The sequence below is a fragment of the Pygocentrus nattereri genome, chromosome 14 (assembly GCF_015220715.1).
Source record: "Pygocentrus nattereri isolate fPygNat1 chromosome 14, fPygNat1.pri, whole genome shotgun sequence".
Taxonomy (NCBI): domain Eukaryota; kingdom Metazoa; phylum Chordata; class Actinopteri; order Characiformes; family Serrasalmidae; genus Pygocentrus; species Pygocentrus nattereri.
Window position 1 is genome coordinate 12,181,437 of NC_051224.1, and position 20,257 is coordinate 12,201,693.

The following is a 20,257-nucleotide window of genomic DNA, read 5'->3' on the forward strand; positions in this document are numbered from 1 at the left end:
GCGACTTGGCACCTCCCTTACCTGCCTCACCTGCTTACCCACCCACACAAAAGCGTCATTGCCTGCTCATATGGATCTAGAACCAGTTCCCCTTACCCTAATTCTAATCAGGCTAAACTGATCACAGATCAGCATGATAGCACAGTAGCCATACCAAACATCTTTCCATGACATCAGTATGCAAGAGATATACATTCTATTGGTTTCACTTCTGTGTTAAATAAACTTTTGATTATACATTCCGTGTCCTTATAATTAACCAATGTTTCATACACTCTCAGATATAAAGGTAGTAAACTGTCACTGGGGTGGGACCCTCAACATCTCAGTACCTTTAGTCAGGGAACATATTTGTAACATAATCCATTGAAATTATATTTTCTAAACTCAACTGACTCCACACTCCCGGTCTTGTCTCCAGGCTATTTATTTTATTGTTCTGTTTTAAGACATTAGCTTATGAGAAGTACAAATAGGTACTTTTTTACCAGCGAAAAAAACATATTTAGCGTACACAATTGGACCTTAAAACCACTTTTGTACCTTTGAGTTTACATTTGCATTGTTTGTACCCTGATGAATGAAAAATGTACCTGCACAGTGTCTTGATTTCTTACAAGTCTTGATCTTCTCTAACTCAACATCTTCCTGTCATGTTGTCCTATCTTTACTGCTCCATATCACTGCCATAAAAAAAACCTTGTAACTCTGAAATGCTAACTTTATTGAATTTACAGGAACAGCGTTTCATGCAATCTAAAGAGCTTATCTTATCTTATCATCTAAGAACCTGATAAAATGTTGAAGATGTAACAGACCTTTAACATGACATGAGACTATCTTTCTTTTGTATGATCCAGTTTAATCTCACTCAGTAAGAAAAACTGATGTCTGTCTATAACTTTGCTGTATACTTTTAAGTCTTGGTTCCTCTCAGTGTTTCTCTCATCTCAGAGAGTTTTCTGTTTGCTCATGACGGATCTTGTTTCAATAAAGCTGAAAAGAATAAAGAAAAAAACAACACAGAATGACTGAACTGACTCCTCCTTACACTGTGAACTGAATTCACTTTAATCCTCTTCTTCATTATTTGTTTTTGGACTTTTGGACCTCGTAATGTTCAAATAAGGCATCATGTTGTGGGTTACTGCAACTGCTGCTCCTGTGCATTAAGGCAGCAACGTAAAACTATAATGAAACTACAGACTATAGAAAACTAGTTTTATCAATTGCACAATCAGCATTGGCAGTGTGAGGTTTTTTGTTTGTTTGTTTGTTTTTAATTTTTTGTATATGTATCACTTTTTTGCAGCAAGAGCTAGTAAGGACCAGCTGACCTGATTTTAAGTTTGTGGTAATTTGACCCTATTATTTTTATTAATTATTAACAACATTAGCATTTAAGGTAAAATTTCCAGAAATTGACAGTAAAGTTATCAGTCTGTCTGTCTAGGAATCTAAAACAGCTTTGAATGATCAGGTAGCTTAAGCTTACCTTCGTGTTAATTGGCCCCTATTGTTTTTTTATACATTACTAGCAGCATCGACATTTTAGGTTAAAATAGACAATGGAGTTCTCTACAGTTATATGCAAAAGTTTGAACACTCCTGGTCAAATTACATGCTGTGTTGATTTTTCTAAGTGGAAGTCAGTGAACGCATCCTCTACCAAGAACAAACTTAAATATGCCATTTTTTCTGCTAATTTCATGCAGAATTTCAATGTATTTTCTGAGTTTAACATATTGGGAATAAAAGAAAACATCCATTTTAAAATGTGCCATATATATCAAAAGTAAGGAAGACCTGTTTGTTTGAACTGGATGTCAATAACATGTAGAAACACCGCTGACCTCTCTGGACTCAAGCTCATCTGAAGTGGACTGATGCTCAAAGGAAATGTTTATTGTGGTCTGATTGGTCACACCTCAGATTGTTAATAGAAATAATCGCTGTCATGTTCTCTGGAACAAAGATGAAAAGAGCCATCCACAGTTCAGAGTCAGGATCTGTCTTGGTATGGAGAGGGGCATACGAGTTGGAAACTTGCACATCTATGAAGTTACCTTTAATGCTGAGCACATTTTTGGAGCGAAATATGTTGCATTTTAGAGAAAATTTCTTTTTTAGGGACATCTATGATTATTCCAACATGACAACACCAAGCCACATTCTATACATGCTACAACGCCAGGGCTGCATAAATAGTGAACGCAGGAGCTAGACGTGCAAAATACAGCAACAAAAAAGTAATGGTTGTGCAGCTGATGACTTGTATAATGGAAGAATGGCAAAAAATCTACTTTCAAAACTGGATCAGTTGGTGTCTTCCCTAAACAATTTTAAATATTGTTAAAACTGAGGGTGCTGCAATGCAGTGGCAAACATGCTATTTCATGATTTTTATTCAATGTCATTAACAACTGCATATTAGCCAATGTTTCTTGACCACAGCCATGTAAGACACTTAGCCTCCTGACCAATCAGAAATGTGGCAGTGAAAAGTTAGTAATAGATAAGCATTGCAAAACAAAAAGGAGGGTGACATGCTACTGCAGCCTGGCCTCCAATGAAATTTGACTTTATGATAGTGCCATATAGTTAACTATGAACCACAGACCTGATTTACAGTGTTTCTCATACTGAAGATATATTCATGGGCGAATAATTTGGACAATATGTTTAAAGCTAGTTTAAAGCTAGTCTGTGAGATCACCTTCCAGTTCACAGCACATCAGTGTAATGGAAATGAGCTTAGTTTTGTTCTAGGCTTACACAGCTTGCCGCTCGTTTGAAACATGCAGCCACACCAGCCCGGATAAGACTGGACACGCCTACTTTAGCTTTTTGTTTTCTCAAAAACAATCAGTATTTGCAGAGTTTAGGACAGTATTCGGTCATTGTCTACTTAAAACAGGCGTTACAGGTTCTAACTATAGAAAGAATCAACAATGCTGCACATGACAAACCGCATCTGAAAATGGTAGCATGAATTCCCTTCATTAGATACAATTTATATTTCTGATAAGATGTTTCCCCGTTTTTTTTTAAGAGAACATTGTTTAAAATCCTAGATCAGAATTTCATGAACACTTTTTTTTAAGTAACTTCCAAAAACATTTATATTTATATTCTTTAAATTAATTACAGTATCTATATTCAGTCCAAGTTACATTTTGTTTTCAAAATGCAGTTGCCTTTTTTATTTTTAAAGGTCCTTTTTAATTTTTAAAGGTAAATAAATGTCTGACCTTCATTTACCCACTAAATAAATCTATATAGTCTTCAAAAGAAACACAGCCACACACACACTCACATACACATTTTCCCTCAGTGCTGCGGGGGGTGGGGGGTGGTGGGTGGAGGGGGTACTGGAGCCTATCCCAGTGGTCACTGGGCGGAGAAACACAGCCAGTGCTTGTTTATTAACTATTGTAAACCCAGAGTATGTAAAGGTGTACTTTATAGAAGCATAAAAAAAAAACTAAAATTAGAGTAGGCTAATAAATCCATATGGTGAGCCACTTATTACTCTCAGAGTTACTGAGCTCTACTAAAGCCTGAGTAGACTGATAAATCAGTGTGATGATCAGTTATTAGTCTCAGTGTTGCTGAGCTCTACTAAAGTCTGAGTAGACTGATAAATCAATGTGATGATCAGTTATTAGTCTCAGTGTTGCTGAGCTCTACTAAAGTCTGAGTACACTGATAAATCAATGTGATGATCAGTTATTAGTCTCAGTGTTGCTGAGCTCTACTAAAGTCTGAGTACACTGATAAATCAATGTGATGATCAGTTATTAGTCTCAGTGTTGCTGAGCTCTACTAAAGTCTGAGTACACTGATAAATCAATGTGATGATCAGTTATTAGTCTCAGAGTTACTGAGCTCTACTAAAGTCTGAGTGGACTGATAAATCAATGTGATGATCAGTTATTAGTCTCAGAGTTACTGAGCTCTACTAAAGTCTGAGTAGACTGATAAATCAATGTGATGATCAGTTATTAGTATCAGTGTTAATGAGCTCTACTAAAGCCTGAGTAGACTGATAAATCAATGTGATGATCAGTTATTAGTCTCAGTGTTGCTGAGCTCTACTAAAGTCTGAGTAGACTGATAAATCAATGTGATGATCAGTTATTAGTCTCAGTGTTGCTGAGCTCTGCTAAAGCCTGAGTAGACTGATAAATCAATGTGATGATCAGTTATTAATCTTAGTGTTAATGAGCTCTGCTAAAGTCTGAGTAGACTGATAATTCAATGTGATGATCCATTATTGATCTCAACATTACTTAGCTCTTTTGAACAATGGTCAAACTGAACAGTCTCCTCAGTGGACAGGTTCATGAGAGATAAGCTTAGCATCAGTGCTCTACTGGACTTGTGCATGCATTTTGCAGCAGGTCACATGCATGTAAGGGAAAAGTGACATATTTTAATGTTTACATGAATTTCAGAATTTCTGTGTGTGGTATGTTCCCTTTTTGCTTTAGCCGGCAGGGACTAAATAAATCTGAAAGATGCCTTTTTGTGTAAAATCTTCAACATTGCCAGTTTTACATATTTGCTGGAGTGAAACTTACTGACTCTGATGTTTTTACAGTGGCAGTGATACGAATCAGAGGTCACAGTGTCTGCAACACAAAAATAATCATTTTTATTGACCACTGAACCTATATGTGTCTTCATTTGTAATGTAATAGTGGTAGATCTAAAAGAAAGATTTGCTTTGAGGACTATTTTGCTTTACAATGCCCTGCATGTATCTGTCCACCATGAAAGTATTTTTAAACTATAAGCCAAAACCCTCTCTTAGAACTACCGTAAAATAATCTCTTAGACACCAGACATTGTATCCATAACCATTTTATGTAAAAACTTTCTGTGATACTGCTTTTAGAGGCATTCAGTGCTTCAGACATCTGGTTCCTATCACCTCTGACTCTGTGTTTCTCTAGAATGGAGCATTTCACATCCCATCACTCTGAATGACTTTGTTTACATCTTCATTATTTAATTATGCAGAGATTTTGAAAAATTAGTGGAAGCTGCCTTTAAGAATTTCCTTTTTTTTTGTTGCTTTTTTTTTTTTGATCATAGGATTTTAGGGTCAACATGAAATAAATAGAAAAAGGAATCCAGTTCAATAAATAAACAGTGATGCCACAAATAGGCTAACACAGCTCATAGCAGAAACTATCACATGAAACAACAGAAATGAAGAAGCACTACAGAGGCCACAAAAATGAAGCATAAAGACAGGTGCTCCTGGGGCATTAGGTGCAGAAAACTAAAAAGAGAAATGGTTCCATGCTGGAGGAGGTGAAAAACAAAAAAGTATCCATTCGCATCCACAAAGCAAAATAAATCCAAAAGCAAAGAAATCCTGGGCACCACCCTTAAAAAATTTAAAAAGCTTTTATTGAAACATGACAATAAGTATAAAAATGTGCCGACGTGTTGCAGCCCTCTCAGGCCTTCATCAGGACACAGAACAATGGACGTGGGAATAGAAATCACCTGAGAACACCCACATATATGTATACACACAAGCTTCTGCCACCTAGTACACTGTTAGAAATAAACATACTATGCGGGTACATGATTCATTCATCAAGGTACAAACAATGTAAGTGTACCATGAAAGGTACAGCAGTGGTCCAATGGTGTACCTTACATGAGTTTTTCCTAGTGGAAAAGTAGATATTTGTACCTTTTCATAACCAAATGTATTAAATCAGAACATTAAAATAAAAGCCTGGCGATGAGACGGGGTGTGTGGAGTCAATACAACTTAGAAAATATCATTTTAATGGATAATGGTACACTTATGTTCCCTGATTAAAGGTATTGAGATGGACCCCTAAGGGTACCACCACAGTGACAAGAGGGGTACTGCCCCAGTGACAGTGTTGTACCTTTTTTACAGAGATTGTATGGCAGCCTATTGGATTTTCAGCCTTTAAGATATTTACTCTATTAAAGGGGTACTTCATACATGTGACAACATTAGGCCAATAATGGGCCTATATTCTACATTTTTATTCATATTATACACAGATGAGCCAAAGCCTTATGACCACAGAAGACATCACAGATGAAGTGAATAATGCTGATTATCCTGTAACAGCGGCTGAGCTTTATTAGACAGTAAGTGAGCACTCTGTTCTTGGAGTTGACATGGTAGATGTGGAAGAAAGGGGCAGGTGTCAAGAACTGAGCGACTTTAACAAGGACCAAATCGTTATGGTCAGATGACTGGGTCGGAGTATCTCCAAACCATCAAGGCTTTTGAGGTGGAAACCTCAAGCACGAATTGAAGCGGTGGTCTGAGGCGGAACAAACCACAAACCAATGACAGGGTGTAGAGCGATCAAAGCTCATCAATACATGAGGGCAATGAAGGCTATCGAATCAGGTTTGATCCGACAGAAGGGCAACTGTGGCACTGCTGTGTCTGATCCACTCAGACCAGCGCAACACAAACTAACACACCACCACCACATCAGTGTTACTGCAGTGCTGAGAATGATCCACCACCCAAATAATACCTGTGAGGGTCCATGAGGGTCCTGACCACTGAAGAACATGGTAAAAGGAAGCTAACAGATGTAACTGTAGTCTGTAACTGTAGAACTACAAAGTGCACCTATATAGTAAGTAGAGCTGATAAAATGGACAATGAGCGTAGAAACAACAACAAACAACAATAATGTTATGCCCGATCGGTGTATATGTAAATGTGTTCTATTTTGCGACAACAAAGTTTGATCAATTAAAATCAGACTTGTAGCTTTCTATTTGCAGACAGGGAAGTAAATGGTATGTTCTGAAACTTTGTTGACAACTCTTTTATTCCAAACAATAAGGAAAATGTGTTTATCCATAACATGGGCCCTTTAACCCCTTAACCACCCAGGCTTATTACATAGAAAGGCTTATTATTCAGTAACTACAAGAACTTATATGCAAACTTATGGAGCGATTCTTAGGTTATAGAAGTGTGTAAGTGGGTCTGTGGCTTGTAAAGGGGTTAAATAAACTCTCCATTGCATTACTGTTTGTTTCGAGCTATCTGTCTTGAAAAGAGTAAGACTCTAGCTAACTATTCAAATGCCTCTGAAGCTAAGTCATGTTTCGGACACATGTGATTAATTTATTCCTGAATCCTTTGACCTTCTTAAAATGGCGCTATTTCTATTACAAAAGACCCCACAGGAAACACATTTTTAAGAGTCTCTCCTCCTGCCCTTCTTTCCGTTGGCTCCCGCCCCACGTAGCCATCTTGCGTTTCCTGAACAAAAAGGGGGCGAGAAGGAAAGACAATCAGATAAGAGAATCAGCCCGACTGAAAATAATATAAAAGAAATGTTAAAATACGGCTGTAACTGTACAATATGATAGGAACAGGAATCGGCGAAGACGAATACAGGCCGCACCCTTTATTGAGACTGGAAAGAGCTAGCATAGCTAGCTAGGCAGAGGCGCTAGTTAGCTAACGGACAGTTGGGAAAGGAAGGATAAAGATAGCTGGCTAACGTTAGCCGGCTAACTAGCCAGCTTGTTTGGTCTGCCGTAGCAGGACGCAAGGAGTTAGCTAACGTTAGCTAGCTAGCTAGCTAGCTAAGAATTCCGCTGCCGTGAACAGGGAATTTGTACGAAACGGGGAAGAAAGTGTGGCTGGCTAAATATGGGTCATATGTGTTTTCGTTGTAGACGTTCAGTAAGTTGGACTCATTTGTGATTGCATGAGAGAAGAGGACAGCAGAGTTGGACATTATCTTTCAAACATTGCTGGGAAATCTGCCGTTAGTTATAAAAGTGGACGTCTTTACGGAACACAGCGAATTAGCTAACGTTACCCTAGCTAGCTAGCTGGCTAGGAACTCTGCTCTTAGTACGAGAATAGGAAAGAAAGAGTAGCCGGCGAGCTAATATGGGTCATATTTTGAACTGAGTTATTCCTTTGGTCAGACGAAGGACGAGCCAGGAAACGCTACGGATATTTCGAAAAGAGCCGGAGAAACATTTAATTCGTTGCAAGAAGAGACCACAATAAGCCTGCGGTAAGTCCCTCTTTTTTCCCCGTCCTATCCGAATTTTACTTTCCATTTAATCTTGTGCTGATGTCCGCACAAGAGGAGAGGCCAGCGGACTTGGACATGGTTCTGCTAAGTGTGCTGTGCGAACCGCCGTTAACGAACCTAAGTTAGCGCCAGCTGTGGAAAAAAAGCGTTGTGAAAGTCTATGCATAGTAACATAATTACAGCTTATAAATCACCGCTGCTACCCAGCAGGTTTTTTGATCATTGCCATATTTTAATGGTCAAAAAATGTCGGAGGACTCGATTCCGGAATTGCATTGATCTATTGTTCAGTTTGTGTTTCCTCAGTGTAACGTTAGCGTTAAGTTAGCCAGCTGGATTTTTTTCTCAGGACAGCGCAGCGCAGCATGATTCATCTTCGCATTTTTATTTCCATGAAGTGCGGCACGTTTGTCGTGTGTAAAGATAGCACACAGTCTGCTTAGTGATCCACTTTAAACCGGTTAAACATTTATAGGCCTTAAGGGATGGTGCGCTGGAACTCCTCTAGCATTTAATGTTATCCAGCCTTGTTGGCAGTCATTGAAATCAACGTGTCACTGTTTGGCTCCATCACTGTATATAGAGCATTTAATTGAGAAGCAGCATGGTTTTTATCAGCTTTTCAAAGAGCAGCAGGCTTATAAGCAGGGAAATGTATCATTATTAGCTGTGTTTGTGTGTTAAAATCATGGCAAGGCTTTCTCAGCTATCAGGGCTGCATAGTAGGACGATATTGGGCGATATTGATAAAGTCAAGTATCCTGATACTTTCTAAAAATCACTGTCAAAATGATGTTTTAAGTTCACAATCTTGAAGTTATTATACCCTCATTTCCTGAGTACTGGTCCTCTAGGCTAAAAGAATGGCTCACAAACCTGGCATTTTTATGGCTATTATATCATGAATATAATACTCATTATGCATCAAATACATCACTGAAAACATTACTAGAACTTAAAAAAAAAAAAAAATTATTGAAAAGCAATGTCACTGTCAGTGTCACTGCCCAGCCCTACTGTGTAGACCACCAGATAGCATCAGCTTTCCCCTTTTAAGGGAGAAGTCATTTCAGAGGTTCATTTCCTCCTTGCAGCCCTACTGGCGTGAAAGGGATGAACATGTGTTGGGTGTGTGTGAAAGCTGTCAACCCTCCTTCTGCCCCCAAATCCACGGCAAAACTGCATTCGATACACACATCAGTGTGTAACTCGTGATGGCTGGTGTTGAGACGAGACCGACATCTGACCCAGAATGTGTAGAATATTGCGCTAATGCATGCGTTTTAACTGCCGCATGACTTTAATCACATAATGTGAAGGTGCTGAAATGCAGCCCAGTACAATGTCACCAAGGCCCATGACAGTACCCTGGACATATATATATATATATATATATATATATATATATATATATATATATATATATATATATATATATATATATATATATATATATATATCTGTTTAGAGCTAAGACATTCTTATAAACTTTATTAATGAGTCCTACAAGTGTGGCCCATATGATACTGCTGCTTCACCTCCAAACCCCACAGTTCAAGTATACTCCTCAGTTTCTGAAAGTTTAGAGCAAAACATTGATGTGGGAGGCTATGTCAATCGTATTGGCCTATTTCCACCCTGTGGAGCTTTTATGAGTTTTGGCCACTAAGTCTAACATGTTTTTTATTTCCCTAAAATGATATAACTTGCTGAAACAAGATGAGTTCTGCATTCTTGTACACAAATGTGCATATAAGCTGCATGAATTATATTAGTAATGCACTATAAACAGTATCACCCCCACCCTATAATATGTATTGATATGCACTTTCTTGTATTTTTATACACTTTTAGAGAATTCTTTTGGCATTTTTAAGAAGTTGAAAAATAACAAGGAATCAACACTGAATCTCAGTGGCCCTTTTCCATGCAAATTTTCATTAAGTATCTGCATGCAAATAATTATTCATACATATGGCTTGTAAATATGTATGTCATATATTTTTGAACATTTATAAACATGGTTTATTTCATTTTTAGATTTTCTTTTTTGCCATTTCAAGAGTATACTGCATATTACTTGTTATTACCATCTGATTGACTGGAAACCGTCAGTACAGATATTGTTGCTTTAGATTTCATAGTGTGATAAGCTATCAAACAGGCAGAATAGGATCCACTATGGGAGAACATGTTCTAGCCTCTCTGCAAATCGCCTCAAGCACATTCTGTGCACAAACACAAGTTTATCCTCTCACCCGGAACATGGGCTAGTTAATGTGTCTTCATATTGGCTCTAAATAGGCCAATGCTAATATGATATTGCCATGGTGATTTTTTTTTTTTTTTTTTTTTTTTAAGCATTTTACTTTTTTCTTTTTAACCCCCACCCTCCTTGTTTGCTGTTTTGCTCAGACAAAACGTTGCCTACATGTAAATGCACAGATTACATGAAGCCAACCAGAAGGTTCTATGGATTGTGTTTGTGACTTGTTATTTCTACCTGCCCTTGTTCTTTGTTTGCCAGGAAAGTAGCCACTTTCGAATGCAGTGCTTGGCTGTAATGACGTATGCATGCAGACTGAAGGAGTTATAGTTTGGAGGGTTATGTTTGTGGTAGTGTGTTTTTAGCACATAATTACCTAGGAAATATTTACAGACAAGGATGTGAAAGAGCCTGGTAATGTGTCGTTCTTGTCTGGTTTGGGAAGGGAAGGGCACAGCACTGCACTGTTTAGGGTTTGGCCTGATCTGATACACTTGATTCAGATTCATAATCAACCAATAAGTTGATTCTTAAAAATATGTACCAAATGTTAGAATCGCAGTAAAATTTATTTTGATTACATTGGGCCTCTTTTTTTTTTTTTCTAAAAAAAAGTCTTTACCATTCTGAAATTTTATAGTAAGACAATTCTGCAGAGAATCAGCAGAAAGGATTGGTGTAGAAATTTCAGTACAGTTAAAACCGCAGCTGGAACAATCTGTATCACTGATACACTGATCTTCCTAGTAGTACTCATTTGCTTTCATGGAAACCACTGTCAGTTATTAAAACTAGGCTTCTGGGTGCTTCTTATCTGAGCACAGTTGGAGGGGGAAGGAGACATGCTAGGCACCACCACGCCCCAATGACTGGGCTATTTTTCTAGAGTTACTTATAAATTCTAAGGGTTGCTGTTAGGTTTAGGTATTGAAATTCCATACTTTCTATGGTACTGTCCAAATGACTTCAAGACTACAAAGGATTGTGTCATTCAGTACCAAATTTCAATACCTAGTTAGTCAGTAGTACTTCACATAACAGAGAGCCAAGTTTTGTTTAATTACCAAAAAGTTGATAAACAGTGTAATATTCATTAATGGGTTACTGAAAGTTCTACAATCTAAAGTTCTAAAGTTATGTGTACCATCTGTTAGTAGCCCAAATTAAACAAACAGAAATGCCTTGACCGGTGCAAGATTTGCTCATGTCTTCATGCTGCACATCACAGTTTCACTTGGGACGTAGTCAACTAAATAGACCTTCTTATCGCCTGTGGTTATTTAACTTTATGATGCATTGAGTTATTCTTCTCTCAAAAAGTAACATCTCAACATCACTATTTTAGTGGCATGCTTCTTTTTTTTTTTTGTAGGCCATCTGTGGCCTCATGAGTACAATTAAAAATTGTTCTTCAACTTGAAAGATGAACCCACCTATTGAAAGAGGAACTGTTGTGTATTGGAAATTAAATTAACTTTTTTGTTTGTTTGATTTTACTGATTGCATTGGTCGAACACCTTTTTTTTGTTGTTTTCTTTTCAGTAAATAATTTGAAGTATATCCAACCTCTGTTGTGATTTTTGGAGTTTTGTTACAGGGCTGGAGGAGCATGCATTGAAAATTTGTCTTTAAGAACTTGTAATTAAAGCTAAGGAGTACCAAAGTGAAAATTGTAAAACAAAATGTCTGTTGAATCTAATTCAGTCTTGACTGCATAATAAAAAATCATGTCAAACTTCAAAACGGGTTGTTACACCCTGAGAGAAAGCTGACAGGTTTCAGTGCTGTTCAAACCAACCTTGCTGCCTTAATGGTTATTCTGCATACTATTATTATAAGCCTCCTCAGGTTTCACATCAGGATGTATCTAATGCCATCAGTATTTGTGTGACTTGAACATAACTCTATAAATGGCATGTTTTGTAATCAAACCATCTAGTCAAGTGGTGCCTAGTCAAGCATAATAGAGATGGGGCTTATTTTTTATACCTCTTGTGGAGTTTGCTACCAGGTTGAGGTTGGGAGGGGGCATTGCCTGAAAGTGCTTTTTGACTACAGGTTGTTAAAAGGACCAGCTGTCTTTTCTTTGATTTTTTTTTTTTTTTTTTTTTTTCTTCCCCCAAATGAATATGCAGTACCCTTCCTGCAGAAGGGTCATACTGGGTCAGGGTGGAGTATGTGAATGTTGTCTTTTTGGCATCTTATTAAATGAAAATCCTTTGGCTTCTGTTCTTCTTCCTGTCAGTAGCTAGTGGCTTTTAATGTGTTTCAGTCAGGGACGCTGACACTGTATTATGGGAAGTTAATGAAGCAAAATGATGAGATGCATCATTTTCAAGTTCAAGTTCACTGGTATCATCAATATACAGAATTAAAAAGTGCTAGGTAAAATAATTTTAGGCAGGAAAATGTATAGTTCAGATAAATATACAGTTTTGCACTGTTAGTTAGTATTGTATATTGTGTGGGCATAATAAAAGGGCACAGACACTCATAGACCTCTGTATGTGAGACTGCTTTGTAGTGTGACGAATAATATGCCTGTGAGATGATGTCCAAAAGTCTCAGAACAAACATGCACTGCTTTATAAAAGTAAACTGCTGAGTGACTGGCCTCTGCCCCAGACTCCAAACACTAGATGTGCCCGGATTGTCAGACTTGTATGTTAATGGCCACAACTATTGGATTTTTTTTTTTTGATTGGCTTTCTGCACATCTATGGGTTCTAGGGCTGAATAATTTGGGGAAAGTATGTAATTGTGATTTTTTTTTTTTTTTTTTTTTTTTTTTTTTTTTCTCTGTAATTTTGTGTTTATGAGCTAAATATTATTATTTTCTTTAAATTATGCTCTGGGCCTTCTTGCTAAAAAGACCAGCCCTTTTTTTTTTTGCACTTGATGCCCAAACAGTGAATGAAGTGTGCTAGACTGCCAGCTCACAAAAACTGCATTATTAGGTTGTTTCTAGGTTGTTGTGACAACAGTGAGCCTACACTGAACTGGAAAACTTAGTGAGGTTCTTGACATCATGTGTTTTAGCTGCTCTTCGGGAGTTTTATCCGTTAGCATTATGTATTTACTAAATTATGTGTTTGCTTATGAACACACGTGTTTTTGTTCTAGCACAGTTTTGCAACCTACATGTCACACAAGAAGTATCAAAACATGCATGTATGCAGATAAATTTTTGTGCATTGGTTCAGCTGTTTGCTATTCTTGTATGAAATGAAACAATATAGAATTTTTAATGTATTCATCAGAATATTATTTTAAACAAATTGGTCTGCTAACACATTCATCTAACGAAAAGGCCAATGTTGTAAATTGTTTTTGTATTTTTTGCCGCTTATAACTTTAATTTTATGTCCCAAAAACATTTGGAATTCATTTTTACACACCTGTTTTCCAGCCTCATTTTATATGTAATGTATCTTTTTCTGTATATGTGTGACCTGTGTTCTGAGCGACTAACCTGCATTGTGATGAATTTAGAAAGCATTCCCTACTGAAACACTCCTTACAACCAGGCCTACACTGCTGTCTGCTGAATAGGAGGATTTATGCTGATTTTTGTTGCATCACAAAAACGATTACTTCAAAATAGGAAATTTTGCTGCTTAATGTTATGTTTGGAAACTGAGTATTTTCATTCACTATCTAACTCTTACTTCCAAAATAAAAAATGTCTGCGATATAGAACTTTTAAATGCAGCCCAAGGCTATAAACTTGGTTCATGACAGCAGTAGTCATAGTATTTCAGATATTTCACATTTGTCTGTATTTGTCACAACACAGGCTGCTTTAATTAAACTTAACGTGGCCTAGTGAGGGTAATATAGGTATGCCACCAGAATAGCACATCATAACTTTGTTTGAATAAGACACTTGTTCTTGTCTAAGCCATGTGATGGTCCATTCCCTTACTTTAGGCAAGAGTACAAGCATTCCCAAGAGTGCAGATTCAAGAGCTGACGTTTTTACTGAACCAAGGCTATTCAAACTATTTAAAATATTTCTTTTTGCGCATTATGTTCTTACACAGCTTAAGCAAGCAAGAAAAAAACATAGCCCTGGGGTAATGCTGCAGCTGATGATGACTGTCTGTTTTTTTTTAAGTCCTAATAGACCCTATAAAATAGACCTGACTGTGCTACACAAATAATGTAAGTAGAAATTTGTGAATATTTTATGTAAGAGGGGCAATAAAATTGTCTTCATACAGGATTGGGAAATATGGTAAAATATCATATCAATACTTAGACATTTTCACTGTGCATATATAACACAATATTTTAATGCAGACACTATGCACTAGTAGTGCCACAAAAAAAAAACTGCCATAAAACACTTGGCACAATGGTGTTTAGCAGTTCACGTATTGTACTGCTCTAGATCCAGATAACCAGACTATGTTCTCTTTTTAATGAAAAACAGCAGTTGTTCAGTGTCTCTCCCAGCGTAAAGACACACTGCATGCTAGAATTTTTCCACTAAAATGTAATTGTAGTACTACGTGCTTTTAATTTAATTTAATGCTTTTCTTGCTCTCCCAGGAGCTGGCCATGCCTGCAAGTGTGCGAGCAGGGAGTCTGAAGGACCCTGAGGTAGCAGATCTCTTCTACAAAGATGACCCTGAGAAACTCTTCGCTGACCTCAGAGAGATTGGCCATGGAAGCTTTGGAGCTGTCTACTTTGTAAGAGCTGAAAATGTGGATTTTTGGGGAGTGTGTGTGTGTGTGTGTGTGTGTGTGTGTTTGTTTGCATGGGTCCGTTTTAAAAGTTTCATTTGCTTCTCCAGGACAGAGTATCAATTTGTATAGAAAGGTACTGAAAGTCTGAGAGTAAGCATATGATTTCAACTTGTACAATCAAACATTTGAAGTAGTGTGGTTAACGATTGACCTGTATTATTTTAACCAAAAATATATTTTTTGTTGGTTCGTGTGACTACCACTCATGCAGACCGACTGAGTTCTTATACATTAAGACATTGTGGTTCAGGGCACATTTACATATCACATTTTTCTGTAAACTCAAAGCCAGTGTCTTAATACGATTAGCAAACAGTATATTGACAGTATGTGTCTGCAGACTGATTTAACCTCTGCTTTTTGTAGGCACGAGATGTTCGCTCCAATGAGGTGGTGGCCATCAAAAAGATGTCCTACAGTGGGAAACAGTCCAATGAGGTAAGCAGCTTCTGCAAGTTAGGCTATTATCTGTATGCATGAAGCCACCACAAAATCAGCACAAAGTTAGCCATATCCTTTTAGCATAAAATTTTAAAACTTACTGTTCCAATAGGTAAGAATGGCAACAATCACACATTGGTGATTCGTCTTCCTGCGGAGCACTGTTTGAAGGATTTTGCTGATTCTTTCGAACTCTTTAAAGTTCACTTTTGCAAAGTCTCTGTGCTAGCCTGTTTAGCCTTGTTAGCGGCTATCTGAAATAAGCTTGTGAGTGTTGTCTCGACCTGGCAAGAAAGCGGCTTATACTTATGCCTAAAGGTTGTGATTTTGCTATTCACAAGAAAGATCAACATAATGCATGCCCAGTCTGCTTGGGAATTGTCCATGCTAGGAGGGGTTTAGCACAACCTGATACATGTACATTTTGTCAGCAATTCAGGCAGTCAACCTTTGAATGCTGTATGACGTTCTTTGAAAAAGTTATTGGACAAACAACTTTGGACTGTGAGGAACCCCTGTTTTCTGAAAAGGCTGAACTGAACTCGGGCTTTGAAGAACCTGAGTATGAAGGTAGATCCTTGCCTTAACTGGGCTGAGCACGGGGAGAACTTGGAAGACGTGTGCAAATTGGATTCCTCATCGTTGGCTTTCCTAAATAAGCCTCAGGTCTCAGAGCCATCAACTGACCTCAATGATGACTATGCGTTAGATCTAGCGAAGGCGGGCATGGTTTCTATGAGGACAAGCAGGAGTAGTTTCAGGCTATGGTTGTGAGGTTGTGAAGGGAAAACCGGATGACGCTGATGGCTCTTTCATTTCCCATAGCGCCAGGCGGGGCAAAAACTGAATGTGGAGTGGCTTGCCCCCCACCTGGCTAAAAAGGCAAAAAAGATTTGCTGGGTTTTTCCTTTGTCCCGACAATGGTGAAACACCACCAGATATCGTCATGGGCTAAAACGCTGTTGATGAGCACTGGCTATGCTCAGTTTCATGATCTAGAAGGGGATGAGGAGGTAGGGCTGATAAACCCTTCTCCCAAGGCACCATCGCTAGCAGCTTACCTCATTCCATCTCATAATTATGGGTCATAGGACCTGCTGTATTTTCTTTTAAGAACTGCTGTATTGCCTTTTCTTAGTAAGACAGGCCGGCACGGCCAGGGCTATCAGTTCAGTCACCCTCCTACAGACATATCTTGTCTCAATCAGTGGTTGTAAATTCAATTCAATCTTGTATAAAAATTCAATTCATGTTTCAGTTCATCCAGATCGCAGACAGTGTCTGAGGTTTGCGTTCATGTATGTGGCACATGAGTGGCTCATTCTCCTGTTTGGGTTTTTCCTAGGTCCTCTCACTTTTACAAAGTGTGTAGAAGTGGCTCTTGCCCTGCTGCGGAGGTGGGGTATGCACATGCTCACTTGTCTGGATGACCTGGCTATAGTAACACAATTGAAAGGGAAAAATCAGGAGAACACAGAAGCTGCGCTGTCTAGCATGCAGCGGTTGGATCTTTCGGTCAATTTGAAAAAGACCTCCGAGCCAAAAACTAGGGTTGGAAATATGTTTTCTCGCCAGCTGAGCTTGTCTGTCAGACCGCAGAATGTGTGCGTTTTGCAGCTGCCATACGCAGTTTCAACGGGCGAAGGCTGCATTTTTGCCAGTTTCTCCAGCTGTTGGGTCAGATGGCATCAATGATGGCTGCAGGTCTGCTGGGTTTACCTCTGATGCTTGTATTTCAGCACTGGTTGTTATCAAACTACCTGAATGAGCACTGTCTACAGAAAAATAGTTGTGAGTCTATAGACTCTGTGGCCAAGTTTGTTTCATATATCATGGCTCTGCTCTTTGCTTTAGCGCTCATGTACGCAGTTTGAGAGAGCTGACTACAAGGTTACATTACACCCTAATGCAGCGTATATACCAAAGTATGGTAATGGCTGTGTCATGGGACTTATTTGATCGCATCCCTATAGGACATATTTATGCTGCTGCCAGCTGGGCATCACCTCAGATGTTTATGCACTTTTGTCATGGTGGCCCCTCCCTGGCTTTTTATCGACGATAATAATCCTGTAATAACACTTCACTGGGCTTCACTCCCAATATTCACCCTCTGTTCTGCTGTCTTTATCTCTATGCAGAAATGGCAAGACATCATTAAAGAGGTCAAGTTCCTTCAGAAGCTCCGGCACCCCAACATCATCGAGTACAAAGGCTGCTATCTAAGGGAGCACACAGCATGGGTAAGTCTGCATGTATATGTGCGTGTTTTTCGTTATGCGTAATTCAGTTTTGTGATGTAGCTTCAGTGTTCAATGATTTCTCTTTTTCTTGCTGTCCATCTCTCCCTTGTAGCTGGTGATGGAGTATTGTTTGGGTTCTGCCTCTGATCTTTTAGAGGGTGAGTAGCAATGTCGTCTTTTTTTTTTTTTTTTCCCCTCTCTCTCCTGTCTTTAACACTTCTTCTATCTTTCCACACCTCTCTTGATGACCCTCAGTGCCCTCTGCCATCTCGCTTTATCCAATGCAATGGCAGTGGATAAAGCGAGATGGCAGAGGGCACTGAGAACACTTCTCTGAAGTGTTGTTAAAATACAACTCATTATCAAAACTTCCATGCTTTTAATAAATGTTTGATGATGTGCTTGTTATTGAGAGTTGCTGATTCTTTTGACTGTGTTTTACACCTGCAGTGCATAAGAAGCCCCTTCAGGAAGTGGAAATCGCTGCTATTACCCATGGTGCACTGCAGGGTCTGGCCTACCTTCATTCTCACAACATGATCCACAGGTGAGCATTTTCTTTTAGAGCTCTGAGAGCTTTTCTCTGCTGCTTATTTCATAGCATTCTAACATGGTGAACATTGCTGCCAGTGAAAGAGTCACAATTTTTGTTGCGTCTTGATAAGCTAATATATCTAACCGATCTCATGTGATTCTGATATGACCAGACTTTTCAAGTCAATAAATGTGCTAATAGGTATTGGGATGTCTCCATCAAATCCATTTTATGGTTGTTAGTTTAAGTGAGCCATGCTTTCAGGAGGCAATAGAGAGGTCTTTATAGTGGAATATGTAAGCTTGTGATATCTGCATCTCTAAAAGTTTACACTGTGTTCAGAATGTTATCATGCATGCATATAAATTAAGTGATTTCATTATAGTATTGTTTAGAGATGAAACAGTATGAAAATTCAATATCATGGTTATAGTGAACAAATTTATCACAGTTACCATTATTGTTGCAGTATTTTAAATTGTGCTGAGAATGTTTAAAAAATATTGATACACAAACTGAAATCATTTCATAAATTTTGAATGGAAAACCACAAATAAAACTAGGAGCTCTATGCACTTTTTTTTTGCATAAGGAAAGTAATAATAAAGCCAATACTTTTGAAGCCAATAACATTTGAAAACTATACCGAAAGGTAGGGTTAGTACGATCGCTAAGAAACTAAGAAATGTAAAACTGATCCCTCCCAAAATGAACTTCAGTTAGATAACACAATTCGCTGGCCAAGTAAATGAGTCTTTGTTATTGCTAACTTATTTGATTTTGAGTTGAACATAATGAAATAGAGAGCAATGTGTATGCATGCATGCACATAATTAGGTAATGTGTCTATGGTATGTTATGACAAGACACTAAACCATTCTTTACAAATGAAACCGATGGACATGTTTGCACATGAAAATATGGGAAGATGGAAGAGGTATAAAAACAAAATGTATAGGGTCTGAAATTGTTGTGAAACATTAACGAATGGAGCAAAATTTCACTCAATATCACTCATAGTCGTTGTATTTAAACTGCATTTTGACATACTAGTTAATAATGTTTGAATATTAATTTAATATTTAGATAATCTAGTTTTTTTTCCTCTGATAACAGCTATCTAAATTGTTGTATGTTAAATTTGTGCTGAGCAGTTAGTGATAAAATTCAGTATCATGGTATTTTCAAACCTATATCAGTATCATGCAATCAGGTGATACTAAAGTTTACATTAGTAAAGCTAATGAACTCATGCTTCCTGCGTTTCCTAATTTTTATGGATTTTAAGCAAATCAGTACTATGCCTCTGTGACTGCTGCTAACTTTGGTTGATGTTGGACAGTATTTAACAAACTGCAGTAATTACAAGTATTTAGATAGAAAGAGAAATTAGAAAGATTGTTACCGGGGTCTGTGTTAGGGACCCCCAGTCTCACTCACTCTGTCCATCTCTCTCATTCTTTCTCTTTTTCTCTGTCTTTTTCTTTCTCACTTTCTCTCTATCAGGGATGTGAAGGCAGGTAATATTTTGCTGACTGAGCCTGGCCAGGTGAAACTAGGAGATTTTGGCTCTGCCTCTATCGTTGCCCCTGCCAACTCTTTTGTGGGCACGCCCTACTGGTGAGAGAAAGACCCTATGTAAAACTCGTGGGTGTTTGTGTGTGTGGGTTTATTTATTTATTTTTTTGGGGGGGAGAATGAAGGTGTTGCTCTCAGATGAACAGTAATAATTAACCTCTGAAATCTCTGAATTCTTTTGGCAATTTAGTGTGTGTCACTCACCCATTCAAATAATTGAATTCAGGTGTTCCAATCACTATATTGGCCACAGGTATATAAAACCAAGCACCTAGGCCTGCAGACTGCTTCTACAAGCATTTCTGAAAGAATGGGCCACTCTCAGGAGCTCAGTGAATTCCACCATGGTACCATG

At 38.1% G+C, this 20,257-nt stretch overlaps 1 protein-coding gene across 2 annotated transcripts in view; it reads left to right on the forward strand.

The window, feature by feature from the left end:
• The first annotated feature begins 7,244 nt into the window (after window positions 1-7,244).
• taok2a (TAO kinase 2a) overlaps window positions 7,245-20,257 on the forward strand; it is a 29,006-nt gene continuing 15,993 nt past the window's right edge. Inside the window, exons 1-7 of one of the 2 annotated variants that reach the window (XM_017681769.2) lie at window positions 7,245-8,066; window positions 14,908-15,048; window positions 15,472-15,543; window positions 17,688-17,789; window positions 17,902-17,947; window positions 18,240-18,336; window positions 19,831-19,944. In XM_017681769.2, the coding sequence (XP_017537258.1) occupies window positions 14,917-15,048; window positions 15,472-15,543; window positions 17,688-17,789; window positions 17,902-17,947; window positions 18,240-18,336; window positions 19,831-19,944 (563 nt within the window). In that variant the 5' untranslated portion in view covers window positions 7,245-8,066; window positions 14,908-14,916. The remainder of the gene's footprint in view (window positions 8,067-14,907; window positions 15,049-15,471; window positions 15,544-17,687; window positions 17,790-17,901; window positions 17,948-18,239; window positions 18,337-19,830; window positions 19,945-20,257) is intronic. The other variant, XM_017681770.2, reaches the window with a different exon arrangement.